The sequence below is a fragment of the Thunnus thynnus genome, chromosome 17, assembly GCF_963924715.1.
Source record: "Thunnus thynnus chromosome 17, fThuThy2.1, whole genome shotgun sequence".
In the NCBI taxonomy this organism is placed as follows: Eukaryota; Metazoa; Chordata; class Actinopteri; order Scombriformes; family Scombridae; genus Thunnus; species Thunnus thynnus.
In genome coordinates, this window is record NC_089533.1 from 10,925,487 (window position 1) to 10,938,068 (window position 12,582).

At 42.6% G+C, this 12,582-nt stretch overlaps 1 protein-coding gene across 3 annotated transcripts; it reads right to left on the reverse strand.

Annotated features, from left to right (window-relative positions):
- Nucleotides 1-2,116: 2,116 nt before the first annotated feature.
- raver1 (ribonucleoprotein, PTB-binding 1) lies at nt 2,117-12,146 on the reverse strand. 3 transcript variants are annotated; one of them, XM_067570976.1, is made up of 15 exons: nt 11,768-12,146; nt 10,694-10,760; nt 8,462-8,931; nt 7,295-7,486; nt 7,082-7,202; nt 6,892-6,992; nt 6,668-6,739; nt 6,212-6,290; nt 5,638-5,840; nt 5,434-5,515; nt 5,166-5,308; nt 4,904-4,975; nt 4,655-4,789; nt 4,346-4,411; nt 2,117-4,228 (listed from the first exon to the last, which is right to left on the reverse strand). In XM_067570976.1, exons 1-15 carry the CDS (start codon nt 12,089-12,091, stop codon nt 4,082-4,084), a joined length of 2,274 nt encoding a protein of 757 aa, XP_067427077.1. In that variant the 5' UTR covers nt 12,092-12,146; the 3' UTR covers nt 2,117-4,081. The 3 variants fall into 3 exon arrangements, with proteins under 3 accessions (XP_067427077.1, XP_067427076.1, XP_067427075.1); XM_067570975.1 differs by lacking the exon at nt 6,668-6,739; XM_067570974.1 differs by lacking the exon at nt 6,668-6,739 and having other exon boundaries at nt 6,212-6,293.
- Between the last annotated feature and the right edge of the window lie 436 nt (nt 12,147-12,582).

The window sequence follows — 12,582 nt, forward strand, 5'->3', positions numbered from 1 at the left end:
CAACTGTGCAGGGTGACTGTGTGGGTGGAAATATGAAAGGCAGAAATCTAAATGTGTCTGACACAGCGTCCACAGAGCCTCGGTGGATCCTTCTGAGAACTCTGGGTAGACTGGCTGCAGGTATGAGAACATAATTCAGGGGTGCCTGAAGCATTACAGACAAGTATTACAGAAATAAACCCAGCGGCTGGGAAAAACACATTAATATAATGTCAGGCAGGTCTAAAAAACAACCCCATCATTTATTCACAACGTTCTCGTTTCCATTGTCCTTTACGGATTGATAATAAAAACAACAGTATTTCTCCCTTAGACGTATTTCTTAAGTGACGTGCCTTGACAGGACCAAAGATAAAGTCATTTTTTTTGCTTGCTGAGTAAATGTCACAAACAACATCAATGTTTTAAAAAGGAGAGTTTTATAACCAGTGTGTAGCATTTGTGTTTTCGTCCATCAGGGGAAAGCTCCATCAGCGGCTCTGCTCCTCGAGGCTCGGTGGGACCACAAGAATAACATCTAATCAAAACCCTTCATCTTGATGCCCGCCGAGAGGAAGACGAGCTATCTCTTCACCGCCTCTTGCCACCTAGCACCTCAGTTTGAAGGGTGAGGAGCAGTAATGCAAAGGGCTTAGTGCCACACAGCCAATCATCTTGGCAGATGACTTTAAGCTCAATTTCTGGCTGATAAAACCCTCAATTGACCTGCCGTTACCTTCAGGGGTGGCTGAACAGAGCTTATATGAACACGGCTGACATTTCAAGTTATTCTTAATTTAGTTTTTTTTTAATTAAAAATCAAATGCATATTCACTCACTTCTCAGTTTGACATATTTCTTCAGATTTGGTTTTTTTTTGAGTAACCTGTTATCAGCCATTATAGCTGACTGAGTTTGTCGTTAAATAATTATTCATCCATCTTCTCAGCAATAACCTGCTTAACATTCATAGCCTACAGGCCGCATTCACAACTATAAACTGTACTGATGGAGCTTATTAGAGCCACCCATGACTTCTGCCTGTGTAACTGAAGTACACAGATGTAATAGCTGCAGAGGCAAGCTTGGTTATTATTATTACTAATACAACTATTGTTTGGAGTTATTAGCCTCCAGTTTATTTCCATATTGGGGGGAAAAAAAAGATGTTGCACACTATCAATGAGTATCCTCCTCTTTAACGGTTTCTTTCTGCCACACACGTTCCTCAAGATTGGTCTACAAGTGTGCAGAAGCATTATTTTTTTGTAGATGATTACCCATCCAATGATGGAAAACATCAGCCGGCTGTGCATCGAATGACTTAATTGACAAGAGGCACATCTGGTTCATTACTTCTATAATCGTGCTAAAATATAAAATCACTTCTGTGTGGCTTTTGCAGCTTTCAACTGTTTAAAGGACTTTTAAAGGAACTTTCATCTGCTGATTCAAATATTTATAAGCTGGACAATGAAATTTTGAGAATGAGTTCAATAAATTTAGGGTTGTAGTTACCTTTTTTTGGGTTTTTTTTTTTTTTTTTTTTTTTGCGTTTTTCACTTTTACACCAGCAGCAAAGGTTGGACTTGGATGAATCACTTGTTACAGATAAGAAAATAAAAAGATTTCATCACTAAAGACGACACAAAGTTTTATTTTTAACCACACGTGCTGATTTATTTTTGCTTTTAATACTATTGGCAGTAAATTACATTCTTCAAAATGTTTAATCGGTTCTATGTGAAATGATCACATCATTAATTCATTTGATATATTTGTAATGTAGATGGCTATACATTCATTCTGCAATCAAGGTTTCAAGGCAGAAATTCAAGTCCATATGAAGCAAATCTGTTAAAGCGATGTTGTTAAAGTGACCCTTAAAAGAATTTGTGTCACATGCCAAAATTAAAGGCTTGAGGATCTTGTGGTCAAAGAGCATATTGTGTGCTCTTGAAGTCTTATCCTGTTTCTTGGGGCAGGTCCTAACATTATGTGAGGCATTTAGGGCAAAATACAGCAACATTTTCCCAACGTTAACCCAAAAATGTCAGATACAGATATCACAGAGCCACAGTATATTTTCAGTATTTTTTTTGTTTTGTTTTTTTTAAATGAGGAACTCACAACAACATGAGTTTAAATAACATTTACTTGCTCACATCACACACACATACAGAGACAATCATGGCGGTACAGATGAGAGGATAGCAGTTTGATTCAGATCACTCAAATGAATGACGATCATACAGTACAGCTGTATCTCATCTCATGGTCCATACACAACATGAGCAGTCTGCTGTGGCGCCACTCTTGGTCACGTCAGCTTTCAAAAAACATACACGCAAACGACAAAAAAAACACAACGAGCAGCAAATTCATTCAAAACACCAGACCAGAGGCAGGTATGATTAAAAGAAAACAAAAGTTTTGGACTCAAAAAAAAAAAAAATATCAAGCTTAACTATTTACACAGCAAATAAACACAGAAATGGTAAATGTAGATGGAAGCCAACACAGGGCAGGATGAGATCACAGAAAACACTGTCAAGGCTCAGGTGTAGCTGCATTTCCTAGCAGAAGTCAGAGGTAATGGGTTTTCACAATCAAACTGTCAACCAGATAATTATTCAAACAAAAAAAAAAAAAGAAAAAAAAAAAGAAAAAACAAGGACTATTATGTCACTGACTAATCACCTGCCAGTAGCTTCCATTAGTATTTCCCTAAGACAGACTTAAGTCCCACCATCATTGGAAAACTTGGGCCATCTCCATCATTCCAACTGCCATCTACCCGTCTAGAGAAGCCAATTAAACAGAGTCAAGCCTCTCGCTGAAGAAGAGAGATGGGAAATATTCCTGTATTCACTATCTGCTGGCAGCTCAAGAAATGGCACACAGCGCATGTCCACCACCCCACCCACCCCAACTCAACCACCGAGGTGTGGTGTTTTGGACTTTTAAAAAGACATTCAAAATTTAACTTAGCGAAAAAAAACAGAACTCACATCAACACAGAAAATATTCAACATATGAGTGAGAGGAGACTTGGAGAGAGAGAAAAAAAAGAAAAGAAAAAAAAAAAAAAAAAAAAAAAAGGCATCTTATAAAGCTGAGAACAGATTAGGATCATGACCTGCACCCTCAGAGTGAAGTCACTCGACAACCAGTGAAGACAACAGACTCCGCGAACAAGTTGGAGGGTGTGGATCAAAAGACGAACAACGTGGAAAAGTTAGGCTTGAGAAAAAATATGCCAGAATGGTTTTGGTAAAAAGGTTCACCTTCGTAATACACAGGCAGGTACACACAGCTGTCATTGGTGGATGGAAAGCTGAATGTTAACCAGTGAGGAGAGGCCTGAATCACAGCGAGAAAGAAGAGGCATACAGCAAAATATACAACCCTGTGGGAGGGAAGGGGAACGAAAACACCACAACAACACAAAGAACACCATATCATTTAACAAACTACTGAACTTTTTACATGGAATAAGGAAGGCTATCGAAAAAAAGTGTAGAGCCTTTGAAATAAAGCTTGTTTTTATACTATGCAAGTCCCTTTGCCTGAAATTGTGGACAGCATCACTTTAGTGAGATGTCAAACATCATAAAAAGCAGCCTATGACTGCCATTGAAAACTGGCCAAACTATCTGTAGCTCTGCTGACACACCACACTCAACACAGGAATAAAAAAATGCTTTGGAGTAAAGACTTCATTAGCTAATTAACTGATATTTTTTTTTGTTACTGTACATGTTTTTCAACAAGAAATTAAAGGCAAATTAAAAAAAAAAAAAAAAAGGGTAAAAACTTAATTTACCAACACACTAAAATCATATATACACACACACAAACAGAAAAAAAATTAAAAAAAAAAAAAAAAAAAACAACCACCAAGAATTCCCATGGAGTGACAACTGTCCAGATACAAACAGGCCGCACTCCTCAGCGCCCTCCAGGGGTCACTCACAGGAGTACACAGGAGACAAATCCAAGGACTACCAAGTTAAGAGTTCACTAGGGGAGACCGGAGGAGCTTCCATTGTGTCCTGGCTGTTGAATGGCTACTCATACAGCAAGAAGCACTTAGCTGTATTTAGAATATACGCTTGCGCTTAAGGTAGGAGTCTGCGTAATGACCACCGAGGCCTTGGGAGTGCTGGCCAACGTACCCGCCCTCGGGGCTTGGCTCTGGAGACGGGATCAGACGGGAGAAGACACGCTTGTGGCTACCGATGGGAGTCTACAATTTGTAAAGAAAAAGAAGACAAAAAAACAAGAGAAATCAATATAGAGCAAATAATGTGCACAAAAAATTGAGACGCAAAAGAAAGCATAGACAAGAAAATGTCCAAATTACCCTCACGGCGTTCCCCAGGCCTGGAGGGTAGTTAGTGGTGTGGCTAACAGGAGGCATTCCCACAGCCTGAGGAAAAACAACCAACTTTCAGTGGCTAAAACTTCCTTTATTAAGACTTATTCACCCAGACCAACATTAATTATTGAACATTGGCTTATTCTTAGAATCTAACCCTCTACTTTTTATCTGTTCCCAATACTGCCGTAATGTTCTTGCACAGACAAGTAATGAATAGTTTGGAACAAAAAAGAGGTTCATTTCACAAAGAAAAAAAAAAAAGTCCAAATCAGTCCAAAGCTTTTGTCTTACCCTGTTGAGCTGGGTGGAAGGGAGGCTACCGTTACTGGGGGTCTCAGGCCCTGAGCTGAAATATGAGGACAGGGGAGGGCTGGGAGGGTAACTGTAGTGGGAAAACCGCTCACTGTACTCGGGGTGACGAGAGAGCTGCAGAGATAAACAAACAAGTCCACAGCTGCATTACCGGAGGGCGCTACGCATTTAAATTAATAGCATTAAAAGTTTGCTCACGTCTTCTCGTAATGGTTGATTAAACACTACCTGCTGTCCGAATCCTGCCAGGGCCCCGGTATCAAGGTTCTCCTGCTGTTCATACAAGTGGGTCAAGGGATCCTGAGGACAAACACCAGATGGGCATTAGACCAGATCACAGCATATAGCACATTGAATGAGCAGCAAAAACAGTATGGTGTGTACTGCATTGTAATTTCAATTGAAGCAGTACATTATAATGTTAAAATAAAAGCTAAAAAAGTGTGAGTGAGTCTTTCCTATGGACGAAGAGGGGCAATTCAGTGGTTACCTGGTGTACAGGAGGGTACTCTGGGCTGTAGGACTCCTGGTAGCGCAGGTTGTAATTTGGCTGTATGCTCTGGTGTGAGTGCTGGTTGGACACGTTGCTTAGTGTAGGCCTCTTCCTATAGGGGTGAGGTCTGCAGTTTCCTCCTGGAACAGGGGGAGAGCAGACAGACATAAGATATTTTGCCTGAATACCTGAGTTGATGCAGCAAACAAAAACCGACTGCTGAGCAAGAAAACCAGAACGGCAGAGTACAAAAAGAGCATCTCACCTGAAGGAAAAACATTGCTGACATTGAGAAAGGCGTTCTGGGGAAGATTCACCTCTTTGGGAGGATCTCCTAGTATGGATACCTGAGAGAAGAGAAAGTTACTCAATTTTGATATATAAGAAGACAGTTTCTCATTTATACTTAACCAAAAAGCTGGATGAGAAGAGGCAGAAAGCCTATTATGTAAATTACTTGGGACCTCACCCCTTGTGCTGTGAGGCCATCTGCCCCAATCATGCCACCCATCAGAGGCATGGAGATGCCCTGCAGAGTGGGAGAGGAAGTCTGGGGGAAGGTGCACGCTGCAGTGGGAGACTCCTGCTCCCTTGCCAGGGCTCTGCCAAGTGGCATTGGCTTTAGGGGGGCCAGAGGATCTGCCTGAAGACCAAGACCTGGGACAACACCGCCTAAAAGGAATAAGAGAGATGGACTGTAAATTAAAAATAAATTTAATTTATTCATTTTTTTATCTGTTTTTCTACCCTGAATCCATGTTTGTCATAAACGTTTGTGAATCAAACTTGCAAAAATTCATTTTTTTGATTGTTTTTTTAAACCACAAATGTTAAAAATCAAGTTAATTTCAATACATTTGTTGAATTCTACCATGTGACATTAAGATTGATTAGCATTGTGACCAAAATATCAGGACTATTGTAAAGATCAGAAAGCATGATTAACTGGCAAAGAGAGTTACAGATGTTTAGCATCATAAGCAAAGCAAAAACATGCAGTTTGTGGCTCTAGGAGCTACGGCTGGAGTCGGCGGATGCCAAACCTTGGGGCAGGTCTCCGAGCAGATGGACTCCCTGCTGGACAGGCAGAGCAGCCAGAGGATTCTCCCCAATGAGTCCTGCCTGCTGGCCAAAGGAGAGAACAGAGTTCAGGGTCACACAACCTGGCAGCAACACCTAAGTGGCGGAAAACTGCTGAACTACACGAGCACACTTAATCAGCACTGAGGCTTACTCACCACATATGAAATGAAGTCCTTACAGAATGGTTATTTACACTTTTTGCGCACAATAGAGCACAACACCTACCTCATCAGTCAGCACCACTCAAAAGCACCCCCACCCAACACACACACACACAAAAACCTACTTCCTAGCGAGAGCTTACCCACTCAGGCATTGCGTTTTCTATCACCAAGCACATAAAAGACCAGGATCTGTCTAGCTTCACCACCACCACCTCACACTGATAGCCAAACACAAACACCATTATCACTCACACAAGGCACTAGAGGGGTTTCTTTATTGTGTAGCACCTGAGCCCACAGAAGATGATTTCCCAGAAAGGCATGCTAATGGTAAAGTGGGAAAGAGCAGAGTAGGGAGGGTGGGGTGGGGTGGGAAGGGTGTATGAGTAGGAGAGGATGAGTCAAAACAGGCTGTGCGGCTGAGAGGATGATGTCAGAGAAAAAAAAAAAAAAAAAAGGAAGAAAGGCAGCGGTACCTGCTGGGCCTTGGCCTGGTTCTGAAGGAGCAACTGGAGCAAGGCAGCGGAGAGGGCGGGGTTGGCCAGCAGCGGCATCGTAGGAGCTGCCCCGAGAAGGCCTGCACATAAAGCGAGCACATCAGGATCGACAGAACAAAACCTAAAAACACTATTCAAAGTATCCGCAGAGCCAGTGAGGACTCCTCACCTTGTTTGTGTCCCTGTGAGAGCGGGTTCAGCAGCATCTTGAGGGTGGCGGGGTTATTTAGGCCTGTGAGTATCTGCATGGCTGTGGGATCAGGGAGGAGACCTTTACCCCTGTTCACAGCCTTGGAGAGAGGGGCCACAAGACAAGACATTCAGCACAAGAGCAACGGCTAAATGAATCTGGATATTCATTAGAAATATGCGACGTGAATACCGTGGTTTGGGCAGCAATCAGAGCGGCTAACATGCTTCTTCCGGGAGGGCCAGGAGCACAGAAGGACATCCTGATGTGTGTCCCACCCAGCAGCCTGCCGTCAGTGAGTCGCTGCGCCTCCTCGGCCATCTCGGCCGTGGCGAACTCCAAAACCGCAAAGCGCCGGAAACTTCCATCTTGTCCCTGAGCCAACTGTCAAGGTGAGGTGGAGAAGAAAAAGTCATTTTAATCTCACGGAAACATTATCAGCCAAAGTTCTGCTGCCAATAAATACTGTACACACACAAGTTAGGGCTGACTGCCAGGCCTGCGTTTTTTTCCCCACTTACACCGTGAATGCACATGTTTGAGTGCAACAGCTATCTAAAAGCATATTTATGTCCTGTAAAACCCCTGGAATGTACTGGAATCACTGCTCAAACTAAATTTAAAGTGATGTTGAAAATCTCAACAGATTCTTTTTCTGGGTTTTGTTTATTAATAATACAGGTTCCCTTTTAAAAAAAAAAAAAAAAAAAAAAGGAAAAAAAAAAGAAAAGAAAGAAAAAGTGGCACTGCCCGTTTCTCGTAAACCAGCTGTTATTCAAGACTTCCTCTAAAAAAGACAAAATGTCCATCCAAAATATTTCTTTCGCATTCTTTTGCTTAAATATAGGTACTATTCTGGGAATATGATGACCATGTAGCTTTTAAAATTTCCCTCTAAAAAGGCCCTCCACTCACCATCTGTCATGAGTGGCCTCATGATCTAATACCACCATGTTTCATACCCTCAAAACCAGGCCAGCTGTAGCTTGTTCAAACAAGTGTTGGGAAACTCAACGTTTTCTTTTAAACTATCACATGACCCTTAATCATCACCGCTTTTGCCACAATCCTAAAAAACCCTGGAACCAGCAGAAAAGTACTACTATGTGTGTCGTGCTAAAAGGACACCCCTCTCTCTCATTCCAGAAAAGCCTGCTGAATGACACCACCTGGGAGAGTCAGGTGGTCATCACCATAGAAACCAGCAATGCTCATTGCCATAGAAACTTTGAGTGGCCACATGAAATATGGGGTAAAGGTGAACGGTATTGACAGATCAAATATGGAATAAAACTTTACAATATCATTCCTGGCATTTATAACTCATCCCCACAGACAATTATTTGGTACATTTTTGACCTGGCAGAAGACTGGTGCATGGGTGTCAGCCAGTGCGTTGCGGAGGTCTTGGGCAGTCAGCAGGCTCGGGGGCAGGCGGTCCACACACAGACATTTGGAGTGCAGCAGCGGGTATGTGAGCGAGCCCACCTCTGTCCAGTGGACGTACAGCATGCGGGAGCCCAGCTGCTTCCCCAAGAGCTCTGACTTGGCCCTGGCCGCCGAGTCTTTCTTCATGTACTCCACAAAGCCGTAGCCCTTGGAATGCCCGGTAGAGGCGCTGTATACCAGAAAGCAGCGTTCCAGGTTTCCAAAGGGTCGCACCAACTCCTCAAACTGCTGCTGGGTGAAAGCGCGGGGCAAGTTGGCGATGCACAGTAGAGCGTCTGTCGGCTGCAGCTGCACAGAGATCTCCCGGTCCCGTAGCACATGCTGGTGGAACTCTTTGATGGCACACTGTGCCTGCTCCCCATTGAGCAGTGTCACAAATGCTGAGGGCGATAGGGACAGAGGGAGGAAGAGGGACAATAAAAAACACAATTCGGTGTCAAGTGAGAGTGTGACATTTGTTCAGTCAGCACTAAGAGCAAGATCGATTTTACTCTTGGAGAGCAAACCTTGGTTGTGACCTCATTCCTCCTTTAGCAGGTCTGATAAAAAAGACAATGCTGGTGGCACGATGTCACCGCACAACAGCTTTTATGTCACTGCAACATTTCCCCTCATTGAAACTACAATGGTTGTCACAGGGCCTGACAAGAATCAAAGGCATTCCATCTCCACTGTTGACAGCTAAAAAGTCACATCTAGACCTGTATGAGTTTTAATGTTATTGGCACCAACTTTTAGAAAGTCTACTTATTTTACAGACTATTGTTACAAAGCAGACAAATATACTAGAGCCCAATAGTGTGCTGCGGCTCAAGTACAGCTATCATCCTGTTACCTATGTTTTGATAGAGAAGCAGAAAGATTTGTTGTGTTTTAAAGATAATATTTTACCAGCCAACTGGCGAGACAGTTTACAAAAAAACACATCTAAAATGTGACTGGTTATCTAACACAACAGCTTTGTAGAAACCAACCCTGAAATTACCATCTGACCCATTATAAATCAGCCACTTCTCAGTGGGATACCATGCCATCATCCAATGTATAAAAACATTTTACATGCTTAGTCTAAGCTGACTTCTGGTGCTCAGTTTTTGTTTGTCTTTTCTGCAACCGCCTTGGATTAAGACACAGCTTACAGTCAGGGGCAATACAAGGTCCCCTCAGGATTATTTAAAACCCAATATCATGATGGCATTCATGCATACAAATAGATAAATATGTTCTGACAATTGAGCTCAACATCTGTCAACAAAAGACAGATCAGTAACTGACAATGTGCAGAAAAGGTCATAAGCATGTCAGAAGTATCTGTCAGAAGGTATAAAAGTGTTTTTGGAATATTTTTGGAATAAATTCTTATTCCTCCAATTTTGTCAAGTCATTCTGTTCAGCTTTTCCTACAATGTAGGCATTTGAGAGCATATTTTCATGTAGTCCAGCCACATAAACTTTGCAACAATTTTCCCCCAAACTTTTAACCAATAGATTACTTTCACAACATGGGTTCTCCAAGCTACACTTGGAGAAAATTACTCACTGGAATAATGATCGCTAGCTGGACAACTTTCCTTGCTAGCAGACTCTCACAACAGCTTGCTATCTCTGCCAGTGCTGCCAGAGTTAGCACGCTGTTGTGTACATCACAGACTACAGTCACACCTCCACAGAGCTAGGATACATATCAGCATGGAGTAAGTAGGATATAATTATGGTAATTTAGTGAAGGGCCAAAAATCTAGTCACCGCCAGTGATGAAATACTGGAGCACATTCACCATCTAGATTACATCTTTACTGAAGCTGCAAATGAAGTGATGTTTCGACACAAAAAGCATCTTCTCCGCATGCTGTTTGTTCATTTTGTTCAGCGTCTTGCTTGTAGTTAAGAACCTTATCCTCATTATGAACTTAGCCCTATAAACTGAGAAGCAAGTCTTCCACATTGAGAGGACTGTAGCTCCATTACTTTACTCTAAATGGTGAACTTATCTAAATGCAGACATCCTGGGTTGCTTGAACAAACTATCAAGTTTGTGTTGTTATTATGGAGTTAGATTCTCTGTGATATGTCCTTTACTCCTTGTATCTGAACTCAAAGCACATGCAGCGTCTAACATGATGGACAAGCAGTTAAACCAACCTGTGCCCTTGTATTTGTCGACAAAGCAGTACTTCAAGTCATAGTTGCCCAACAGTTCATGGACCTCCTGTAAATAGTGAAAGAAAATAGTCACATCCAGGCATTTAAATTAATCATTAAAGTGATGTAATGCAGTTTGTAAACAGGGTATCATTCTCCACATAAACTATTACTTTCTCAGTTGTAAATTTTGAGCATCACTGCTCATTTGTAGATTTTGGTAAATCACATAACACATTCATGTTCACTGGGAAACAAGCAACGCAAGTGCACCTGTGGGGGGATGAGGGAGGTGAATAACTGACTCATTGTTGTAGGAGAAATTGTTCTGCGCTGCTTTTGCCCATTCACAAACGAAATGGCGATGCTGTCTAGCATTTTCTGAAACGTTTTGTCTCCACGCCTTCCACCTTTTGTTGTAATGCAACTCACATCTCGAACTGCCACTACTCCCCCCCCCTCCACCTCTCTGAACAATGGTACCGCCCGCAGGCCCACCGCTCCCCACGAGTCAGGCACGTTCCCAAAAAAAAAATGTGGCATCATGAGTAAATCACAGGCTGGTTCATACAACTAAACAAGAGCTTTGATGGGCTGATGAAAAGTATTCAATGCACCTGTAACCCTCAAGTAAAACGTATAATTACCGACAGCTTAGTTTAGACAGTCGTTTGGTGAAATTACACCACGAATATCAAAGTTACCAAATTGCTACCTACAAGGCCGGACTGGCAGGTCATACAGGCCACAGATGACCATAGGTGACAGTTATCTGACCACCTGGCAGTTAAGCCGTGTAAGTCAACTAACACAAACAAATTTAACACAATATTACACTCATTGTGTACAATAGGTGTCAATTAACGGTGTTTTAGCTTTTAAACAAGTTGGAGATATAAAAAAGTCAAATATAGCATCAACTAAAGTTTAAAAGGCAGCTAACGAGTTAAATGGCTAGCAGGCTAACATAGGTAGCATAGTGGAGCTAGGCTGCCGTTAGCCGAACCCCGTCAATCAATCAATCAATCATCCACAGATTTAAACCTCCGGCTGTTTGCTAATTTTCACACATACCTGATTGCTAACGTCGGAGGGCAGATTTTTCATGATGATTTTTCTACGGTTGTAAAACTCCCGGCGAGTTCTCTCCAAGCGGCTCTCGATCTCGTCGGGGCTCAGTGATGTCAAGTCTTCGTCGACCCTCCGCTGACACTCGCGTCCCGGTGTCGCGTCCTCTTCGCCGGGTTCGAGTTCTGGGTGCCGGCGGTCTCCGGTTCTCCAGTTTTCATGATCCGCGGCGAGGTCGTAATTTTCATGAAGCGGGCGAGAGGCGAAACTGAGCCCTGTGTCTGTGCTTTCATCTCTGGCAGCTGTGCTAACAGACACGACGGCCGCCATCACTCAGTTTGGTGGAAGTTTTTTCGGTCTGGGAACTCGGTCCGATTTGAGCAGTTTAAACAATACACACATGGCCCCAGCGCCGCTTCTGATTGGACGAGAGGGGGACGCATTCTCCATGACTACGACGTAACGGAGGGTGGGGGTGGGGCTACGGGTGTTCCCTGAAAAACACTCAAAGCTGGATATGAAATGCTGAAGGTTTCCACAGTTGAGTCTCAGAGTCAGTGGGGCACCATAAATATAACTCTAGGGGCATTTTAATTAGACAGACTACATCTGAGTAAATCTGTGCACGAGGACGGCGACATATAATTGTCTCCCAACCTTTAACTGTGAACAATGCTGCATTTTTATGATGAATATGTTTAGGTCAGACTTGAATAGTCCTTGATTGTAAGTAGGGGAGAACAGGGTTGGTTGTCGCATTCATTAGATGTCGCTCCTTGTTAAAAAAAATATTGGTCATGAAACTTTCAGAATTGGGGTCA